General features: G+C 40.3%; 1 protein-coding gene and 1 long non-coding RNA gene across 3 annotated transcripts; both read right to left on the reverse strand.

The window, feature by feature from the left end:
- Positions 1 to 322: 322 nt before the first annotated feature.
- Positions 323 to 14,011, reverse strand: LOC131014021 (uncharacterized). The gene is made up of 3 exons (XR_009097942.1): positions 13,732 to 14,011; positions 11,198 to 11,261; positions 323 to 627 (listed from the first exon to the last, which is right to left on the reverse strand). It is a non-coding gene; the product is annotated as an uncharacterized LOC131014021 (long non-coding RNA).
- A 1,228-nt stretch (positions 14,012 to 15,239) lies between these two features.
- LOC131014018 (uncharacterized) lies at positions 15,240 to 22,333 on the reverse strand. 2 transcript variants are annotated; one of them, XM_057941956.1, is made up of 2 exons: positions 21,673 to 22,333; positions 15,240 to 15,381 (listed from the first exon to the last, which is right to left on the reverse strand). In XM_057941956.1, the coding sequence occupies exon 1, from the start codon at positions 22,127 to 22,129 to the stop codon at positions 21,686 to 21,688; it is 444 nt and encodes a 147-aa protein (XP_057797939.1). In that variant the 5' UTR covers positions 22,130 to 22,333; the 3' UTR covers positions 15,240 to 15,381; positions 21,673 to 21,685. The 2 variants fall into 2 exon arrangements, with proteins under 2 accessions (XP_057797939.1, XP_057797938.1); XM_057941955.1 differs by having other exon boundaries at positions 15,240 to 15,384; positions 21,673 to 22,308.
- Between the last annotated feature and the right edge of the window lie 457 nt (positions 22,334 to 22,790).

Genomic DNA, 22,790 nt, shown 5'->3' on the forward strand with positions numbered 1-22,790 from the left:
ATTAAAAGAATATATGTAAAAATAACAACGATTATTAAGTCATTTTATACATTTGATTATTACCTAAAAATCATGAAAATTTGAAAAAGATTGATGAGCTTATTGTTTTTTTTGTTTGAAGAAATGAACTTATTCTTTTAAGAATTTACACATTGCTAGAACTTTCGCAACTTATAAACCATTTAGAAATTTAAGTTGCTAAACAATTCCCAAAAACTTATAAGTTAAGCCAAAAATCCTTTTTTTTTTTTTATAATATTTGTCACAGCCCACTATCCCAATGACGGGTTAACCGGGGTTATGACTTGGGGTGAACAACGAGTGGGAACGGAAATGGACAATTACTTAACATTAAAGTATATGGAAATGTCACTCATAGATAAAATGCTAGGATCATATATGATCATTTGGATACTTATGAAACATACACATAAAGGAGAACTGATTAAGGTGGTTTATCCAATATCACATGTCACAACTTCATAACATAGAGTTATCCTAATCAAAGTGTTTTTCAGCGGAAAACGTGTGAGATATACATATGAAGATGTATACTCAAGGTTACATTTCTTGAAATGATCAAAGGAACACCCGCTCAACACCATTCCATTCCATCAGCTGCTCAACCTGCACATTTAGAAATACATGCAGGGCTGAGTATAAAAATACTCAGTGGACAAATGCCGAAAATACAATCATGCATACATATATATAAATTGAACTGCCATAACAGTAACACACAGGGGTTTTCTTGAAAGACCTGCGCTTACTAAAATATTTCTTTCATTTTCATAAGATTGGCCGGCCGACCCATTTTCCTTCATATGATCCATATCTGTTCCTTTCTGTCACGCGCCGGGAAGGAGGCCTCCTTACCACGGACGCCAAGACCGGTCGCAAGCGACTCGCGGTCTCCATGAGTGTACATGATTTATGCTTAATTGTTCTAATTTTAGGGGTTTGAATGTGCTCATTGTAAGATAAATCTTCTGGAAATTGGTGCGTTTTATGGTGTATTTGATGCTTTTCAGGAGATTTAGGTTTTAAAGGTGGAAGAGTATAATTTTGGGGATTTTTGGCTAAAAATGGCGTTTTTACGCCAGACCAGACCAGAGCAGAGAAATAGTCTCAGACAGAGCAGAGAACTCGCTAAGTCTGAGAACTCGCTAAGTCAGAGAAATCGCATGCCAGAGCAGCGAAATGGGAAGCCAGAGAAAAGCGCCAGAGGAGTCGACCGCCAGAGGAGAGAAAAGCGCCAGAGGAGTCGACCAGCCAGAGGAGTCAAAAGTCAGAGGAATCGAGAAGCCAGAGCAGAAGAATCACCTATTCCTCTGCCGAGAAGCGCCAGCATCAAAGAAGTAAAGTCCAGCGCTCGAGGCCAGAGAACTCACCGTTCCTCTGGCGAATGCCAGAGAGGAAGCGATTCCGCTGGAGACCCATTCCTCTGGCGAATGCCAGAGCGGAAGCCATTCCGCTGACAAGATCAGAGAAGTCATCCGTTCCTCTGGCGATAGCCATTTCTCTGGTGAGAGCCGCGATTTCCGCCCGAGTGGAGATTACTTGCTGAGCGCGTCATAGCTGGAGTTACCTTATCATCTACGATTCTATTCCTTTTAGAGTCCGGCTTTGCATGGTAATTTCCATGGTGATCCAGAAGGAGTGAAGTCTATAAATAGGGCCATAGTTTTCATTGTATAATCAATCCCTTGCCCTAGTTTTAGACGCCATCTTTGCAATCTGTTGGCATCCGAAGCTTAGGAATTTAATTACTTTCATAGTTTCAAGTTTTTATTGTTCTAAGTTAGATTTCAATTTCGTTTTTAGTTTAGTTTCTTGGATTGTGATTGCGTGACACGATTACACGTTCAAGGATTTTACGGTATTTCGTATTTAATTTAATTTATTTCTGTTTAATCATGTTTATGTTTTTCATTCATGTTTATGCTTTCTTCTTAATTATGCAATTTAAATTATGCACTTTAGTTGATGCCTAGATTAGAAGTCTTTACTTTTACAAGTATTTACTTTCATAACTAGGTTTAATTTAAGTTCTTTAAAATCTTGTCTAGGGTTTAATAGTTCAATTCGCCTAGCTTAGTTTTACAATTCGGTTTTTACTTAAGTTTTTAATTCTAAGTTTTAGTTTAATAATCAATCTCTTTACTGCTTTCTTTATTGTTTTTCCTGTGATACTACTAAAAGCCCTTAAAGACTTTCCTTGAGAGATGACACTGGGTCAACTTACCATCACTAGGATGTCCTTGTTCTATTGCAAGTCAAACTAGAGGTGTTCTAGGCTGAGTCAAATTTTGGCGCCGTTGCCGGGGATTGTTTTAGGCGTTTTAGTTGTGTCGTTTTTAATTGCTTTATTTAATTTCTGTTTTTCTCGTTACTACTTTCCTTTCCCTTCCACCCGGTGCATTTAATCCGTGTGTTAAGTGTTGTGTATGCAGGGACGACGTAGTCTGAAAAGAAAACTAACCCCCCCGCTGGATAACACTCGCACACTTCCCAGAGCAGACGTGCTATACTCTGACTCTGATTCTGAGGCGCACTCGGAAGCCAGCTCTGACCGTATAGAGCAGACTTTAGACACGGCAGATCACAAGGTAGAAAAGGAGGAGGAAGCCGCTGGTTCTGAATTTGACCAACCAGTGCAGAACACACACGAGGAGAAAGAAGTCATGGCACAGAACATGGAATACATGGGAGACTACACCAGGCCGGTTATCGGTGATACCAACACGTCAGCAATAGTACTCCCTGCTGCTGTGAGAAACTATAATCTCAAGCCGAATGACTCGAATTTGCTGCCGGTGTTTCACGGGATGCCAAGCGAGGATGCGCTGCAATTCATCCGAGATTTTTGCACGCAAGTGCAAACGATTCCTCTGCTTACTCTCACGGAGGACCAACTCAAGCTCAAGTGCTTCCCTTATGCACTTAAAGACCGGGCAAGGACGTGGATGCTATCTCTACCCCCCAACTCTATCACTACATGGGGAGATGCTTGTGAAAAATTCATGCTGAAATACTGCCCAAGTCACAAGACACAGGAGCTGAGAACAAAAATAATGGAGTTCACCCAAGGAGCGGACGAACCTTTGCACGAAGCTTGGGAAAGATATGAAGAACTCCTCCGTCAATGCCCTCAACATCAGTTCACTAATGTGATGTTGATGCAGTTCTTCTACGATGGGTTAGTACAAACTGCCCAATTTATGGTGGACAGCACGGCAGGAGGAAACATAGCTCGAAAGACTGCGGCAGATCTGAAAGAGATTTTCAAGACCTTGGCCGAAAGCTCCCAACAGAAGTCAATCCGTGGACGGAGAGTGGAGGCTAGTGCCGTGACAAATCAGTTTGAGCTGCAGAAGCAAGTTGCCGATCTTGTGAGACAAGTGGAGCATCTTAAGATGGGAAAGATGGAAACTTCAGCTCCGGTGCAAAATCCAGCGCTGCCGATGTCAGCACCGCCGAATCCAGCCATGCAGTACGTTGAGCCTTGCGGCATATGTGGAGATTTCAGCCATGGAACCAATGAGTGCCATCGAATGGGAGAATTTACTCCAGAAGGGCAAGCTGAGGTCTATGCGGCACAAGGATTTCAAGGCTACAATCAAGGGCCAAGCAGACCCTATGGGCAGAACATGAATCAAGGCCAACAAAATGCCATTGGAGGATGGAGAAATCAGCCGAATGCTGGATGGGGAAATCAAAATTTTGGGGGGAATCAATTCCGTCGACCACCCCAAATAGGCTATCAACAACAACAACAGTATTTCCCACCACAGCAAGGGTCTTCTCAACCATACAGACCACAATACCAGCAGCAGCAATCCATTCCGCAACAGAGTGCACAGCCGATTCCACCACAAAAATCCACGCTCGAAGAAACGCTGCAAACCTTTATGGAGATCAGCAAACAAAGTATGGAGGCCCAAGCATCTACAATCAAAAGGCTCGAGACAACGGTTGGACAACTTTCCGGTGCCTTGAATCAAATCCAACAACAACAGCAGCCTGGAAAATTTCATGGCCAACCTGCTCAGCCACATCAAGCTCTTGCTGTAACTGTTCTCCGCAGTGGTAAGATTTTGGATAACAAAATGGAGGTTCCAACACAAACCAGAGCAGAGAAACCGTCCCGTCAGAGTAGAACCGATTCCTCTGACCTTGTCAGAGCAGAGGAACCGTTCCGCCAGAGCAGAACAGATCCCTCTGGCTTTATCAGAACAGAGCTGCCGAACTCTGCTCCATTCAGACCAGAGCTACCGAGTTCAGATCTGCCCAACTCGACTGATGGAGAAAAGGGAGACCAGCAAAAGGAAGAAGAGAAGGAGAAGGAGGTCAAGCTCCACAAAGCTTCTACACCTTATCGACCACCGATTCCCTTCCCGGGCAGATTGAGCAACGGAAAGCAAGACCAACAGTTCGCCGACTTCTACAACATGCTTGCCAAGGTGAACGTGAATCTTCCTCTCCTTGATGTGATCAGAAAAGTCCCAGCATATGTGAAGCTTTTCAAGGAATTGGTCTCCAACAAGCGGAAGTTCGGGGACAATGAAAAGATTCTAGTCTCAGAAGTAGCGACCTCAATCATGCAGCAATCCTTACCACCAAAGCAGCGCGATCCAGGTAGCTTTGTGATTAATATTGCTTTGGGAAATGGTAAGGAAGCCACGGGTATGTTAGATCTGGGAGCAGGAATTAATTTGATGCCTTACTCTATTTTTCAACAATTAGAGTTAGGTAATTTGAAATCCACTCGCATGTGTCTACAACACGCTGATAGGTCCGTTAGGTATCCCCGTGGGATAGTTGAGGATATTCTGGTGCGAGTCGGGGATTTGATTGTGCCTGTTGACTTCGTAGTCCTTGAGATTGGGGATGTGCATGAGAATGGCAGAGACCACACTCTGCTATTAGGACGACCCTTTATGGCGACCACTAACACTTTGATTGATGTCAAAAATGGAACTATTAAAATGACAGTGTTAGGGGAATCAGTGTCTTTCTCAGTGCATGAAAATCGGGCTATGCCTTCTGCCAACTTTGTGACTGAATGCTCATATATAGATGCTATTAATGGCTTGGTTGAGAAGGTATTTTTACAGGAGCAGGAATGCGTGGAAATTTGCGCAGGTTCAGCCGACATGGAGGAATTAGCGAGGGAAGCTGAAGAGTTCAGCGCTGCCCAGCCGCCTTTGACGATGACAGAGCTGCCGAAGCCAGCTCTGCCCTTCAGTGATGCCCAACCAGCCCTGCCGAGCTCAGCGCTGGAACTGAAGGAACTCCCCGCCAATCTCAAGTATGTTTTTCTGGAAGAAGGCGAGGAGAAGCCAGCTATCATCTCGGCTACTCTGACTTTAGAGCAAGAAGCGGCGCTGCTCGAAGTATTGAAGAAAAACAAGGCAGCACTGGGATGGAGCATAGGTGACATCTGTGGCATTAGCCCAGCCACATGCATGCACAGGATCAACTTGGAGGAAGGAGCTACCCCCAAGAGAGATGCCCAGCGACGCTTGAACCCTATGCTGATGGAGGTTGTGCGAAAGGAAATCCTTAAGCTTCTGGCCGAAGGGATTATCTACTCGGTCGGTGATAGTGAGTGGGTGAGCCCGGTGCATGTCGTGCCAAAGAAAGGAGGAATGACGGTTGTGCGGAATGACAAGATGGAGTTGGTGCCAACGCGTCCTACCACGGGATGGCGGATGTGCGTCGACTACATGAAACTCAATGCCGTCACCAAAAAGGATCACTTTCCTCTTCCTTTTGTTGATCAAATGTTAGATCGTTTAGCAGGACATGATTTTTATTGTTTTCTAGATGGTTTGTCAGGATACTACCAAATCGCAATCGCACCGGAAGATCAAGTCAAGACTGCCTTCACCACACCTTTTGGGACATTTGCATGGAAGAGGATGCCGTTCGGATTGTGCAATGCACCCGGGACGTTTCAACGATGCATGATGTCCATATTCTCAGATATGATTGGTAAATTCGTGGAGGTTTTCATGGACGATTTTTCGGTTTTTGGGCAGTCTTTCTCTGATTGTTTGCACAAGATTGATGTAGTTTTACAAAGGTGCATTGAAAGTGGCCTAACCTTGAGTTGGGAAAAGAGTCATTTCATGGTTACACAAGGTATTGTTTTGGGTCATGTGGTGTCTAAGCATGGACTAGAGGTCGACAGAGCTAAGGTGGAGGTAATCCAAAAGCTGCCGCCCCCTACTGATGTCAAGGGAATTAGGAGTTTCTTAGGTCACGCCGGTTTTTACAGGCGTTTCATTAAAGATTTCTCTAAAATTAGCCAACCTCTATGCAAACTGCTAGCTCAGGATGTTCCTTTTAATTTTGATGATTCTTGCATGCATGCCTTTGAAACATTAAAACTTAAGTTGAGCTCTGCCCCGGTTGTGATTGCGCCTGATTGGTCATTACCTTTTGAGATCATGTGTGATGCGTCTAACTCTGCAGTAGGAGTTGTGTTAGGGCAGCGTGTGGATAGGATGTTGCGTGTAATTTACTATGCTAGTTTAACTCTGAACAGTGCACAAGTAAATTACACCACTACTGAAAAAGAGATGCTTGCTGTGGTCTTTGCCTTAGATAAATTTCGAGCATACATCATTGGGTCTAAGGTTATTGTCTATAGTGACCATGCTGCACTGCGATATTTGATGACTAAATCTCAGGCTAAAGCTCGTCTAATCCGTTGGGTCTTATTGTTACAAGAGTTTGATGTAGAGATCAGGGATAGGAAAGGGAGTGAGAATCACGTAGCTGACCACCTTTCCCGTTTGGATAATAAGCTGATAGACTCGAGTCTTAATTGCATCCCTGAATTTTTTCCTTATGAGCATGCATATGCATTCACCCTTGACAAGTGCAGTTCTGCCGAGCTCCGTTCTGCCGACTTCAGAGCAACCAGCTACCCTCTGGCCAGCTCTGCTATACCATCTCTGCCCAGCCAGAGAAGTCCTGCCAGCTTTGCTCTGATCAGTTCCACCGAGATCACCTCTGCCAGCCTTCCCGAACTCAGCGCTGTCCAGTGCAGCCCTGCGAGCGCCGAGCCTTGGTATGCAGATATTGTCAATTACTTAGCGTATGGTATTCTACGGCCGGAGCTGACGTCGCAAGAGAGAAAAAGATTTTTAGCTCAGTGCAGGCATTACTACTGGGAGATTCCTTACCTCTTCAAGCTGGGAAAGGACGATGTCATCCGACGGTGTGTACCGGCAGAGGATCAACAACAAGTGTTGAAAATGTGTCATGAGGATCATTGTGGGGGACACTTTGGGGGTCAGAAAACAGCACACAAAATTCTTCAATCAGGTTTGTTTTGGCCTTCCATTTTTAAAGATGCACACACTTTCACTCTTGCATGTGATCGGTGCCAGAGAGTAGGGAATATTGGCCGCAGGAATGAGATGCCTCTACAAAGCATTTTAATTGTCGAAATTTTCGATGTGTGGGGCATTGATTTCATGGGGCCATTCCCTACTTCACATGGGTTTCAATATATTTTACTTGCTGTAGATTACGTGTCCAAATGGGTTGAGGCTATCCCCACGCGGACATGTGATGCTAATGTGGTGCTTAAGTTTGTGCAAGAGAACATTCTTTCTAGATTCGGATTTCCTAGAGCTATCATTAGCGATGGAGGCAAGCACTTCTGCAATAAGTTGTTTGCAAAGCTCATGAAGAAGAATGGGATCACGCACAAGGTTGCAACACCATACCATCCACAGACCTCTGGACAAGCTGAGACGAGCAATCGGCAGATCAAAGGAATTTTGGAGAAAACGGTGCAGCCCTCGCGCAAGGACTGGTCCGCAAAGTTGAATGACGCTCTCTGGGCATACCGAACTGCCTTCAAGGGAGTGCTTGGGATGAGTCCGTACCGTCTCGTCTATGGCAAGGCCTGCCATCTGCCGGTGGAGATTGAGCACAAAGCTTATTGGGCGATTAAAGCTGCCAACTATGACTTGAACTCTGCTGTGAAGCAGCGCACGCTGCAAATAGAGGAGTTAGATGAACTACGTAATGAGGCGTATGAGAATGCAAGGATTTATAAAGACAAAGTGAAGCGACTCCATGACAGCCGTATCTGCCATAAGAAGCTTTGCCCTGGGATGAAGGTACTTTTGTTCAATTCTCGATTGAAGTTGTTCCCGGGTAAGCTGAAATCTCGATGGAGTGGTCCGTTTTTACTTACGGAGGTGTTTGAGCATGGTGCTGTTGAGTTATTCAATGAAAACACGAAGGAGAGTTTCAGAGTGAATGGCCATCGAGTGAAACCGTACTATGAGCACCCGAGTTCGACGATGGTGGTAGAGTCTCACACTCTGCACGATCCTCTCTGCTGATTCAAACCCGAAGTCGGGCTGGAGACTTTAACTCTAGCGCTTGGTGGGAGGCAACCCACCGTTGGTTTGTTTTTATTTTCGCTTTTCTTGTTCTTTTCTTGTTTTTAAGTCTTTCCTAAGTTTTGGTTGCTTTGCGGATACTATGATGGTTTGTGAGCATGTCTTATTTTCAGCGCTGAAATTCTCATGTAACCGCCAAAGCTGCACTTCTCCGCGCTGCTCTGTCAGCGCCGACCTTATTCAGCGTGGCCATTCTTCACTCTGCCAAAGACCGCGCAGTCCCCTTTTCACCACCTCGCACGATGCTTCAGCGTCTCAATGCCGATAATCAGGGATGTTTTCTCAACTCTTTTTATTTCTTTTGTGCCCTGAGGACATGGCATGCTTTAAGTGTGGGGGGGTGTTTTATTGAGTTTATGCTTTCAATAGGGCAAGATTAGTCTTTCTATGCTTAGTTTTTAGTCTCGAATCTTGCTAGTTTGTATGAATTTGTGGAAGAGTAGATGGTTTTCGATGCAAATTTCGGGTTTGTGAATGAATGGTGGTTATTCTTGTTTTACTCTTGATATATGTTTCTTGATTGTGCAAAGAATTAAGAGTTTTGTTACAACACGATTGTAAGTTAGTAAAACGTGATTTGTCCGGTAGATGCTAGAAGGAGTGTTGTCATTGTGATTGCCTACGATCGTATCTTATCTGTGAAATGTGAAAAATGTTGGACGAATTGTCAACTTCAAAACTGCCTGTTCTGAAATGTGATAGCTCTGAGTCTCTGCTCCTCTAGTCTAACTATGAGCATGGGAAACCACGTGAAAAGACTTTGGATTACATCCAAATGGTTTTTATTTCACGAATTATGGCTCAACTGTCGAAAATTTTAAGCACACAAAGTGTGAAAAATGGTGATATTGATTATAAAGGCGATCACATTAGGGAATTCACTTCTAGCGGAGAATTGGGTCTGATCGAATTGCTTACATTACTCTTTTGTTGCTTCTTAAACTTTGAGTTACTTGCATGATCGAGAGATGTGTGTTGATTGTAAAATTTTGAATTGACTTGATGAATGTTTGGATGGAAATTAGCATTGTTGAAATCAATCTCTTCCTATGATTCATACGGATTTTGCTTGAGGACAAGCAAAAGGCTAAGTGTGGGGGGGTTGATTTATGCTTAATTGTTCTAATTTTAGGGGTTTGAATGTGCTCATTGTAAGATAAATCTTCTGGAAATTGGTGCGTTTTATGGTGTATTTGATGCTTTTCAGGAGATTTAGGTTTTAAAGGTGGAAGAGTATAATTTTGGGGATTTTTGGCTAAAAATGGCGTTTTTACGCCAGACCAGACCAGAGCAGAGAAATAGTCTCAGACAGAGCAGAGAACTCGCTAAGTCAGAGAACTCGCTAAGTCAGAGAAATCGCATGCCAGAGCAGCGAAATGGGAAGCCAGAGAAAAGCGCCAGAGGAGTCGACCGCCAGAGGAGAGAAAAGCGCCAGAGGAGTCGACCAGCCAGAGGAGTCAAAAGTCAGAGGAATCGAGAAGCCAGAGCAGAAGAATCACCTATTCTCTGCCGAGAAGCGCCAGCATCAAAGAAGTAAAGTCCAACGCTCGAGGCCAGAGAACTCACCGTTCCTCTGGCGAATGCCAGAGAGGAAGCGATTCCGCTGGAGACCCATTCCTCTGGCGAATGCCAGAGCGGAAGCCATTCCGCTGACAAGATCAGAGAAGTCATCCGTTCCTCTGGCGATAGCCATTTCTCTGGTGAGAGCCGCGATTTCCGCCCGAGTGGAGATTACTTGCTGAGCGCGTCATAGCTGGAGTTACCTTATCATCTACGATTCTATTCCTTTTAGAGTCCGGCTTTGCATGGTAATTTCCATGGTGATCCAGAAGGAGTGAAGTCTATAAATAGGGCCATAGTTTTCATTGTATAATCAATCCCTTGCCCTAGTTTTAGACGCCATCTTTGCAATCTGTTGGCATCCGAAGCTTAGGAATTTACTTACTTTCATAGTTTCAAGTTTTTATTGTTCTAAGTTAGATTTCAATTTCGTTTTTAGTTTAGTTTCTTGGATTGTGATTGCGTGACACGATTACACGTTCAAGGATTTTATGGTATTTCGTATTTAATTTAATTTATTTCTGTTTAATCATGTTTACGTTTTTCATTCATGTTTATGCTTTCTTCTTAATTATGCAATTTAAATTATGCACTTTAGTTGATGCCTAGATTAGAAGTCTTTACTTTTACAAGTATTTACTTTCATAAGTAGGTTTAATTTAAGTTCTTTAAAATCTTGTCTAGGGTTTAATAGTTCAATTCGCCTAGCTTAGTTTTACAATTCGGTTTTTACTTAAGTTTTTAATTCTAAGTTTTAGTTTAATAATCAATCTCTTTACTGCTTTCTTTATTGTTTTTCCTGCGATACTACTAAAAGCCCTTAAAGACTTTCCTTGAGAGATGACACTGGATCAACTTACCATCACTAGGATGTCCTTGTTCTATTGCAAGTCAAACTAGAGGTGTTCTAGGCTGAGTCAGTACACGTTAACCCTAGCTAGCGACCTTTGTCTAGCATAGGATCCCAATTGGATTTCCTTTAAAGTTGGCGAACCAACACAGATAGGATACATATAAAAACATAAACATTTTTGGCCGTCAATCATTTCATAAACATTTTCATTTTCATTTCATAAGAGTCATTTATCATTTAGGCAATAATAATAAACTGAAATTAACAGTTAAAATCATCTCATGCATATATTCGTATAAGAGGCCTACGACACGCAGGGGATCTCTATATACGTAGTAAAAATAATGCCCACCTCAAACGTTCTTAAGCTAGCGTGGAGTCGCTTCTTCTTCGGCTTCACTTCCTGTCGCCCGGACCTTTATTGATGAAGAGTCGGTAAGTTCGTGAAGAAAATTGTCACAAGACAAAGTCTAATTCTACGCGCCTAGGGTATCTTTTAGTGTTTTAGGGTTCTAGCATCCATAATTCATTTCGATTAAAACAATCAAAAACCAACATAACATCGACTAACCACATAATATCACGTAACCACATAACAAACAAAATAAAAGAATTCAACATTCTTAAACTTAATATCATTTAGAAATTCACATGTTCACATAAGAGATAATAATCATGCACCGTCTTATAACATTCTATACATTTCATTTCCATGTAAATAAATACGAAATTCCATTATTCATTTATAAATGACTTAAATAAGCATTTTAAACTCCATTAAAATGGAATTGATTTAAAACATTTTAATCCTTTTAAAATCCATACTCATAAAGCCTTAACTCATGCTCTATCTCATATTCTATCTCCTTACTCAACTCTATATAAACTCTCCACTCATCTCAAATCCTTAAGTTCAAGGATAGGTTTCAAGAAAATCATGGTACTAAGTCTCGATTTATCTCTCATATAAGGCTCGTCTAATCTCATTCAAACACATAGACAACACAATCACATAAGGCACATAAGAATCACAATCAAACATCATTAAAACATGCTCTGTTTTTACACTGATTCAACTTCAAAATCTAAACTGTTCTGACTCCGACACCTCCTGGACTCGAGACTCATACCAAAAGAAAGGTCTTCGAGTCTAGTTTCATATAAAAAAAAGTAGAGTCAAAAACTCCAAGTATTATAGGAGATATGACTGTTTTACTACAGTCTACCATATTCGGCAGTTTTGAGCAATCGAAAACTTGGATTTTTTAAAAATAGTAAATGTTGTCAAAATGGGCTCAAATTTGGTGGATATCTATCTAACACAATAAGGTTAATACCATAAAATTTTGGAAAGCTAGATCACACAGGAAGCTACTGAAATGAATGACTCTTTCCCCTGCTCTCTGAAACTCTCGGTAGTAATGTGCAGTTTCGGTTTTGTATTTTATAAAAATAGTAAACGAAGTCCAAATGACTTGAAATTTTACCGGTGTGCTTAAGACTCTCAAATATACTTACCATAAAATTTTCATGGTGTTTAGGTAACAAAAACCCCTCGAAACAGTAGGTCAGTGCATGACGAAAATGACTCCGAACTCCATCACACAAGCAAACATGCTCAACTCAACATTTCTTCAAAGCAAACTCATCAAAGCTCATTTTAAACACTTATAGCATTCAAAAAAAAAAACATTCAAGTACAACATAATACTCATCATACTCAAACATGATCTCATACACCACATAACTCATTATACACATATAGATACACATATATGTCATCTTCTTCCTCAAACTAACACTTTTCATTTCATTCAAAATTCACAATTTAATCATGCCATAGTCCTTTATAAAGTCCAATTAGCATATAGACATCATTAATCCAAACATTGATCTCATAATTCAAAAATACCCAAATCCTAGTAAACTAAACTCAAGCAATTTCACATATAATCAACAATTAGCGAAATTAACCTTTAACTATCATTACTATCATGCTCAATATCAATTATCCTTAGCCAATTCAAATAATTAGCACATAAATCAAAAAGCCCTATTTTATATCTAACTAAACTTTTTGAAAATTTACAAACATGCATAAATCATTAATCCAACCTTAGATTAATCAAATTGAGTCATTTAATAGCACATATAAGACATCAATTCATCAAATCTCATCATCAATCAAAACTTCCCAAATTTTAGCAAACTAAACTCTTTGAAAATTCAAAATCCTTTCTAATCCTTTCAAAAACTCATGGATATCAACTCAATAGGTTCTCAATTACATATATCTTAAGCCAATTCACTTAATAAGCACATAGACAAGAAAGTCCTAATTTTTATTAAACTAAACTCTTTGAAATTTTATAAACACACATGACACTTTGATCCAATCATTGATCTACCAATTTTAACCTTTTAAACTCACATATAAACCATCAATTAACAATTTAGGGCATAAATACACATATCCCTAATTTTATTAAACTAACTCATATCAAAATCATCAATTGACATCATATACTCAATTTACTCCATCAATCATCATCATATACATCTCATAGACTCATCTTCATCATCAATCCATCTTTTAACACATCAACTCACCAATTCTCAATTTTTAGGTAAACTAAACTCATTCAACTTTCACATCTCAAGGCATATACTTTCACAACACACATCAATCATCAACAAACACCACATAGATCTCATTTTTCACCCCAAATAAAGGAAAGAAAAAGAAGATTTTTTTTGAAGGGTAAAGACCCATTTTTTTCGAAAATTGAGAGAAAAGGAAGGGGTGATTTTTGTTGCTTCAATCTTTCAAAAATACTCACATACAACATCATTCAAGCTAGATCTATGGATTACATGATCACTTACCCAAACTTTACACCAAATATCAAACTTTCTCTCTCTAGCTTTGAGGCCAATCTTCAAGGATCTCCTTGGATTCAAGTAGATGGGAGGTGTTTAGGTAAGGTTTTGATGGTGATTTATGTGTTTGGCATACTTTTGTGAAGCTTTGAAGGTCTCGTTAATGGTTGACAATGGAGGAAATGTGAGAGATGAGGGAGAGAGAGTGAGTGTCGAATGGGGGTGGAAGGAGAGAGAATTGCTTTGGAAGATACGAATTGATTTGATAATCTTATGAAAGATTTGATAATCTTTGAGAATATATGGCATTAAATGCCTTAGTCTCTCTCTCTAATCTCTACACTCTCTCAAGCAATACACTTGGCAATTGTATAATTAAGCACATGCTCAAAGGTATAAAATAATAGTGTGAGAAGGGTGATTAAATAATATCCCTAATAATTATGGAAATATTACTCATTAATAAAATACCATAGCATAATTATTCATGTGACCAAATAAAATAATTATAGCACTAATATTAGTGCACTCACTCAATTATAATATTTCTCATCATAGGAAAAATAATTTAAAAATATTATGCTTGGAAAAATTTTCATAAACCGTCATCATTCGATTTCTCGGTAAAAATAAACCACACTTGCTTTGAAAACTTAATCAAAATTCCAAGTGCTAAAGTCCTCAAATAAAAATATAATAATTTACTCATAAAGACATACGTAACAAAAATCACATAATCAATCAGTCACGTAAGTTCACATAATATCACGTCAAAGCAGTCGGCAAACACAAACAAACTAGACGTCTCTCTCACCGACTCTTTTCATCAAGGTTCTCACTCTTTCTTCCTCGACTCTATGTCAAACTCATTATTCCTATTTTCTTAATAGGACAGTCAATCTCTCTGACATCTCAGTACTCTTAATAGTGTTAAGACACTATCTCACAACATAGGGAAAAGTACGGGGTGTTACATGTACTATCAAATTTAGATAAAATTCATGACTTCATGCATAATTTAAAATTCATGTGGCTCATATAGATACACTTAACTCACCAATTAAAACTTATGCACCGCATTTATAACAAAATTTTCTTTAACTAAGCACATTAAAACACATATATAACGATTAAGTCACATCAGATAAATCAAACAAGTTTTATTATTAATGGATGTCGAACCCTAATTATTAATAATTAAGCCCTTAATCAGGGGTTAAAAGTCGGGGTATGACAATATTAACAGTATTAAATAAAAAAAATTAAAGCTGCGTCACAGAAGACTTGAATCCAAAACCTTTTGCCTTAACATTACTTCCTTACCGCTTGACCAAAGACCCTCTTTAACCCATCGCAAGGTTGCAAAGTCACTTTTTTAAGTTGAGCCAAACACCAAATTCACAACATAATTAATAAATTGTGCCCAAATCGCTCTCTTACCCTAGTTATCCAAACGAGTTATACAAGTACATTGCATATGGAAGCTAGTACGATAATTATGCCAGACCATCCAATAGTTCAGTAGTGTTAGCCACATATATAATCGTCATTTGAGTTCAAATACAGCTCCCAATATATACAATTCTCAAATCATAAAATACACATTACTCATTCTTGGAGAGTGCCAAACTAGCACCCACCGTATCGAAATGCCTCCTGCTAAAGAAAATAAGGAAAGTATAATTTAGAACCACAAAATAATAACGGTTTGAACAACACAGATGCCTTATAGCAGTAATTAATTTGGTGAATATGCAGTTGCAGCAAAAAGTTAATTCGTTATTGTCTTAGAACTCCAAAACCATGATGGGAAAGTGAAGAAAGAGTGGCTGGAATAGAATCCTCTCCACATTAAGCAGCATCTCTTGCACACAGTAGATCTATCTTGGGGGCATACAAGGATTCTTCCACCATTTGGATCGTTCATTTACCTACTAATCACTTGGTCTCTACCAAACATCCCAACATCACAATTCAATATTTGTTTAAATTGTGAAGTGCCGAAGGAAGGTAAGGATGATGCCAGAGTCATCACCCCCCTTATGCCCTGGGCAACACACATGCTACAATGGCCACGACAATGGGTAGCCATCCTGCGAGGGTGAGCTAACACCAAAAAAATCTCAAAGATTTCATGGCCATTATCTTTCCCACAACAATCACCAATTATAGTAACAGATAAAGCGATAGTTAACTGGATAATGCTTCTGAACATCATCTCAACTATTGAGTCACAGAGCACTACTTCTGTGGATCACCTTGTGAAAATCGAAGAATTTCGATCATGCTTGTGTAACTTTTACTCTACATCATTAAACATATTCGTCAAAGTTGATGTCCATCAAGAACTAATTTTTCAATGCAAGATGGTGCCCAACCTTCACAGGTTTGATCGAGTGAAGCAAAATGTTGGTGCCCTTGTTCTCTTCTCTTATCTTTACTTCTGCTAGTGCTAGTTTGCATGAAAGCAAGTTCACAGAGCACAGGGTTCTAGGGCCTAAGATTTATAATGATTTGGACTATTTAATACAATATTAATCATCTGCATGCAATTACACATGATGGTGCATAAGACTTTCACAACTGCAGAATGTGATTTATTAAGAAAACAATTTCATCCAAACAAAGTAAGTAGTTTGCAACCTACAGTATCAGTTGAGTTAATAAAAACAAACAAATTGCTGCAGCGCAAGGTAATGCTTGGATGTATTTTTTATGATCAGTTTTCCAGAAACATCTAGGTCCCATACTGCAACTTATCTAGATTTCAAGATCATGACTCAGATGTCACCATCTGATTTCCCCCAAAATGATATTTCTAGAAAGATCATATCCTACAAACAGCTTAAAGGGCGTGCCTTTTATTTTCAGATATATATCTTCTCCCTCCAATGTGAAACCACTCAACATCCAGAAAGAAAGAAGAACAAATTGCTCAGCCATCTCTATTATCATACAGTAAAACACCATGAAAGGTCATGAAGTTGAGAAGTTTTCTAAAGGACATGAAGTTGGTCAAAAATCATATCACCTAGCAATTGAGAAGTTGTCTAAAGGACATGAAGTTCGAACAGATGGGGGAGGAAAAGAAACTACATGGTAGTAAAGCCTTCCAGATAAGACATGAACAAGGTTAGACAATGCCACCTTGGCACCATATTAGAACATTGCTTTGATGGAAAATTATCCCTAAATATGTAAATTATAAACCGAACACACCATGACATATTACATCCTATAGTCAAGAACTCAAGGAGTCTAAAAAATTTAGTCATTCAAGAACCTTGATAATGCTTGATTTGAAACTATTGATAGTCCAACTAAAAAGTATTACTATGTGCAGGTGAGTTTTAATTTAACCTACCCAGAAACTAAGCCATAAATCTTGGAGCATGAAGCTGGAGTGAAGCAGGAAAAACTTGACCGTGATGTTTGGTACTCTAAGGGGGCGTTTACTTTGGAGGATTAACCTTGATAGATAAAAATACTAAGGTTAATCACTTGTTTACTTTGATGGATTGAAACTTTGGGATATCCCAAGACCCTTGATTATTTCTATCATTTAAGCTAGTTTTGCTTGATTCTTATCCCATTGAAAGGATGGGATTGGGAAATCCTACTATTAAGGATAAATACTCAATCATGCATTTTATCAATCCTGCAAAGTAAACTCCCCCTAAGAACACTGATCAACAGGTACATCATACATGTAAATTTTACTTCTCGAAGATAGAACCAAAAACATGGGGCACAATATATATGGTACTGTGACTGTGTTATGATATCCAACGTCGGCTCCACATGAAAGTGTGGAATCGTCTTCAAGAGGGGGTCAACCCTTTATCTTTGACCATGGTTTTGGTTTAAGTTAGGGCTCCCTAACTTATATACCTAACTATTTGGTCCGACAAGCAGGATCCGGACCAATGTTGTGAAAAGCGCCAAAGGCAGCCGCCTTGAGGTGCGCCTCAAGGCGAAGCGGCAGACCACAAGCCTCGATTTTACACTTTTAAATCATTTACAGCACTTCACGTCTTTTATAATGGACGAAGCGGCTCAAGCCTAAAAGGCTGTGAGGCGGTCATGTAACAGCCGCAATATTTGTTATTAAATATATTTTTATTTTGGGTTAAGGTGCAGATAGGCCCCTTAAGTGGAGGCCTTATAGCGTTTCACTCCTCTTACTCACTGTGTGTGTGCAATTTAGCCCCTAAAGTACCAAAAATCGAACATTTAACCCCCTCCGCCCTAACTCCGTCAGTCAACCGTTAGTTAGTAATTTTTTTATTTATTTTTTATTTTAATTGTGGGGCCCACCTTCCTTTCTTCTTCTTCTACCTTCACACCAATCTCCTCAAAATATCCAAACACCATGGCCAACAAGCTGAAGAAGAGGACCAAGAATCATCTCCGGCGACGGCTCATGACGCCCCCATCGTTTCCCCCTACAACACCCGGATCCGGCCACTGCTGGACACCGTAGACAAGCTGCGCCACCTCAAGATCATGCAGGAAGGCATCCAGCTCCCCATCATCGTCGTCGTCGGCGACCAGTCCTCCGGCAAATCCAGCGTCCTCGAATCCCTCGCCAGCATCCGCCTCCCCCCGCGGCGACGGCATCTGCACCAGAGTCCCTCTCATCATGAGGCTCAAGAATCACCCGAGCCCCGAGCCTCAGCTCTCCCTCGAATTCAACGGCAGAACCGTTCAAACTGACGAAGCCAACGTCGTCGACGAGATCATGTACACCACTCAGGAAATCGCCGGCAAAGGGAAGGGGATCTCCAACACCATGATCGATCTCCCGGAAATCACTAGGGTTCCAGTCAAGAGCCAACCTCTGCGTCAGAAACCGCATCGGCGACGAGACTTATGAAGAAGTGAGGGATGAAGAAGCCAACCTCTTCGACAATAATCCCCTGCTTTCGAGGAGAAGAAGAGGAAAGAAGAATGCGGTAGCGGCGGGGAGAGCGACGGCGGTGGAAATGACGAGGGAAATGAATACGAGGGTGGCAGCAGCGGTTTTCCTGGGGGAGTGGGGGTGGGAGGCAGTGGATAAGAGGGCGAAGAAGCCATTAGTGTAAAGGTAGAAGAAGAAGAAAGGAAGGTGGGCCCCACAATTTGAATAAAAAATAAATAAAAAAATAACTAACGGTTGACTGACGGAGTTAGGGCGGAGGGGTTAAATGTTCGATTTTTGGTACTTTAGGGGCTAAATTGTACACACAGTGAGTAAGAGGAGTGAAACGCTATAAGGGCCTCCACTTAAGGGGCCTATTTGCACCTTATCCCTTTTATTTTTATTTTTATTTCAAGAGGCCAAGGAACAGCCACAACTTTCGGAATAAAAGGGGCCCATCAGCCGCAACTTTTTTTGTAACAGAATCCCTAACCCTAATTGAGATATTAAGGTATAAATATAATACTCCCCTCCATCCACATGTGTCATTTTGATCCGTCCACCAAAAATATGCCTAATCCATTTTTTGCAATATACCCCACAAACAATTTTTACTATTACGCTCACAAATAATGTGGGACTCATATTCCACTCACAAACACTCAACACAATTCTTAAAACCCGTGCCGAAGCCATTTAGGCATATTTTTGGTGGACGGGGGGAGTATAACTTTTGCATGGTATAAAAAAAATGAAATCAGAAGCAAAAAACGAGAAGCAATCAAAGTATTTGACCAACCCGCGAATTTAGTTTTTTTAAATATTTTCAGCTTTTAGTTTGATTATTTTAAGACTTATAAACCCATAATATATATATATATATATTATTTCTATATGGTGTTATTTATTGTTTAAAATTATTATGATTATTTTTTTATTTTTTTTTGCTCGGTGTGAGGCAAACGCCTCAATCCTGCCTCAAGCTTTTCACAACATTGATTTGGACGTTTACGGGAGAGGGTTACCTGGGAAGAGTACCGCATGACTCCAGGGGCTTGAAGGCGACTTTTTTGGGTCAATCAAAGGCTCATAGAAAGAGAGTCATCCGTGGACGTCCTGTCCTAATGGGGCAATGGATCATGGATCGTTATGATATCACACATCAAGACCAAACGACGTCCACATATGTAAGAGGGGGTCAACCCTTTACCTTTGAACATGGTTTTCGGTTTTGTTAGAGCTGTCTAACAATTACACTTACACGTAGAACCGATGTGGGATATCGTAACAATCCATACCCCATTAACACCGAACGACATCCACACACGTCTTTCTCTATGAGGAGCCTTCGATCGACCCAAGCACATCACCTTCTAAGTCCCTGGAGTCGGCAGTCTCCCAGGTAGCCCTCTCCCATAAACATCTGGATCCCTTAGGTCGGACAAAATTGTTAGGCATATAAGTTAGGGAGCCCTAACTTAACCCAAAACCATGGTCAAAGGTGAAGGTTGACCTCTTCTTATATACCATTCCACACTTTGTGGAACCAATATGGGATATCATATCAGACTGGGAATTAGAAAATTGATGTGGGCAATAAAACTAACATGAGGAAATTGGAAGCTAGGCATACATTTTAAAATCTAAAGCATCATGCTAAGGCTTTACAATTGTGTTATAACGGAATAAACAGATCTACATTCAACTTTTCTGACAACTAAGGTACCAACTTAATATTTTGAATATGGGGACTCCCACTTCACATATACTCCCTCTGTCCCGTAAAAACATGCATAGTATGGAACAACACGGATTTTAAAAAATCCTATAAAGTGTAGCATGAGTGGAGAAAAGGTCCCACATTGATTGTGATGTTTACTGGATGAATTATTACTATAAATGAGTTGTGCATGGTTTTATGGGACGGACGGAGTATGATATATTAGTTAAATTCTGAAAAGCAAATTGAAGACCCAAGATATTGAGTTTTTACATCTTTGCATGATTGCAATAAAGAGGATCATAATACATGTATGCCTTCCATTTACCAAAAAAACAAACTCCACGTTTTCTAGGAACGAACCCATTTCTTTTCAATAAGTAAAAGCAAAACACATCAAACTTTTTAGCGCATTCCTCACCTAAGATAAAACACCTTCCAAATTCAAATTTAGTTTCTACTCTGAAACGTCCAAAATCCGAACATATCAAAGACCAGCGTCCAAAGGAAGACCCTTTACGATCAATAAAAAGACCAAAGATCTCTTCAAAAATAATAAAAAGACAGAAGATTCAAGAACTACTACTCAAATTTAGCTATGGTTATCTTATAAGTCATCTATACTCCGCTGATGGTATTTCCTAATAAAACTACTCCTTCCATGTTGTTCAAAAACCTTTGCTGGTTAAAAGGTTGCACAGAGATGAACATATGTAAATGCATTAATATAATATCCCACATCCATTATAGAATAGAAGTTGGAATACTGTATAAAGGGGGATGCAATCAACTCAACCTAAATGTAACAATTTTGGCAATATGAGTACAAATGTCAAGTAGTTGCTACTATAACCTTTTTTTAGATAAGTTGCTAATATAACCTATTGTCTCATTGCACTGGGAAAGGAACCACACTCCATGGGCTCAGGGCAACAGCATTATAATTAAGTTGTATTGAAATTCTAGATAACATATATAGTCATTTGTAAAATATGCATCATATGTTGAGCACATTTCAAGAAGTTGAGCGATCTACATCAATCTTTCACTATTCCTGAACATATAGTACTCAAACAAATATGGTTATGAAACACTGCTCAAAGTAAAGACTTGAGAAAACAATCAACAATAATCATGCCAGTCGTTGTCAAAACAAATACGACAAGAAAACAACAATACCGTTAACACAGCTGAATAGATTAACAAAATAAATTCCAAAATAATCGAAAATTCAGCACAAGATCATAGCAGCAGATCATCGATAATTGCTCAAGCGAAACTCAATTAATATAAACAATTAAAAAAAATCAAAAGAGTTAGAGATGACCTATTATCCCTCTCTAAGAGGAAGAGCGGCGGCCTTCGCAGGGTGGCGACTCGTCGAAATTCTTGGAAGGATACTTGGCGGTGACCACACCAACCTCGAACACCAGATCCTGGCCGCTGGATCTGATTCCGGTGATGCCCCACCACTTGAAGAACGCCCTCACGCTGATCCCGTCGAGCTCCGCGATCCGATTCCCGACGATCTTGCCGGTAATTCGCTTCGAGTAGGAGGCCAAGTAGTTGTCCGGCGGCAGCGTCACGCGGCAATTATTTCCAAGCCGCACTGAGAAGGCGCCGGAGGTGTGGTTAAGCGTGTAGGACTCAATGTCGGCAGGGAGAAGGCCGACGGGGAAACCGTACTTCACCAATTCGTCATGGGCGGAGGTCGCCTCGGACCTCTTTGACGCGGCGGCGAGGAGAGAGAGGCACAAGATGAAGAGAACTGGAGATATCGCCATTAATGGAGGCTGAGAAGAGTTGAGTGTGGCTAATTATTGTTCAAGTTGTAGGCTAATTATTTAGTTGGGAGTGGTGCTGAAATATCCAACAAGATGACGCATTCTCATATTCTATATCTAACTGCCACGACTGTACCCGGAACTCCAAACCTCCAATTTATAATCACATCATCACATCGGATGTGTTTATAAGTAAGTTGAAATAAAGGATGGATAAATAAAATCTAAATAAATAAACTTCAGTCGTCCCATAAAAAAAGAAAGGGTTAATTGCACCAAATATCACCAACTTTGTCCGAATTCCATTTTTCCCATAATTTTAAAAAATTTCATTTTTTATCACAGATTGAATTAGTTGTTCATTTTTCCCACGATTTTTTGCTTCCCTCAGATCGGAAATGACGTGGCGCTGATGTGGCTCGCCGGCACACGCCACACACGTTCCACTCCGGCGATTGAAAAAGTTGCATCTTTTTATTACACCAAATATCAAGAACTTTGTCCGAATTTCATTTTTCCCATTTTTCATTTTTTTTTTCATTCTCCCCAAAATTCTCTCTACCTTACTAAGAAGAATTACATCAGGCGCTACCGGCTGCTCCCTCCGCCGCCGTGCTTCAATCTCTCGATCCTCTCAATCACATCAACAATAGTTAATAGG

The sequence above is a fragment of the Salvia miltiorrhiza genome, chromosome 3 (genome assembly GCF_028751815.1).
Source record: "Salvia miltiorrhiza cultivar Shanhuang (shh) chromosome 3, IMPLAD_Smil_shh, whole genome shotgun sequence".
Classification (NCBI taxonomy): Eukaryota; Viridiplantae; Streptophyta; class Magnoliopsida; order Lamiales; family Lamiaceae; genus Salvia; species Salvia miltiorrhiza.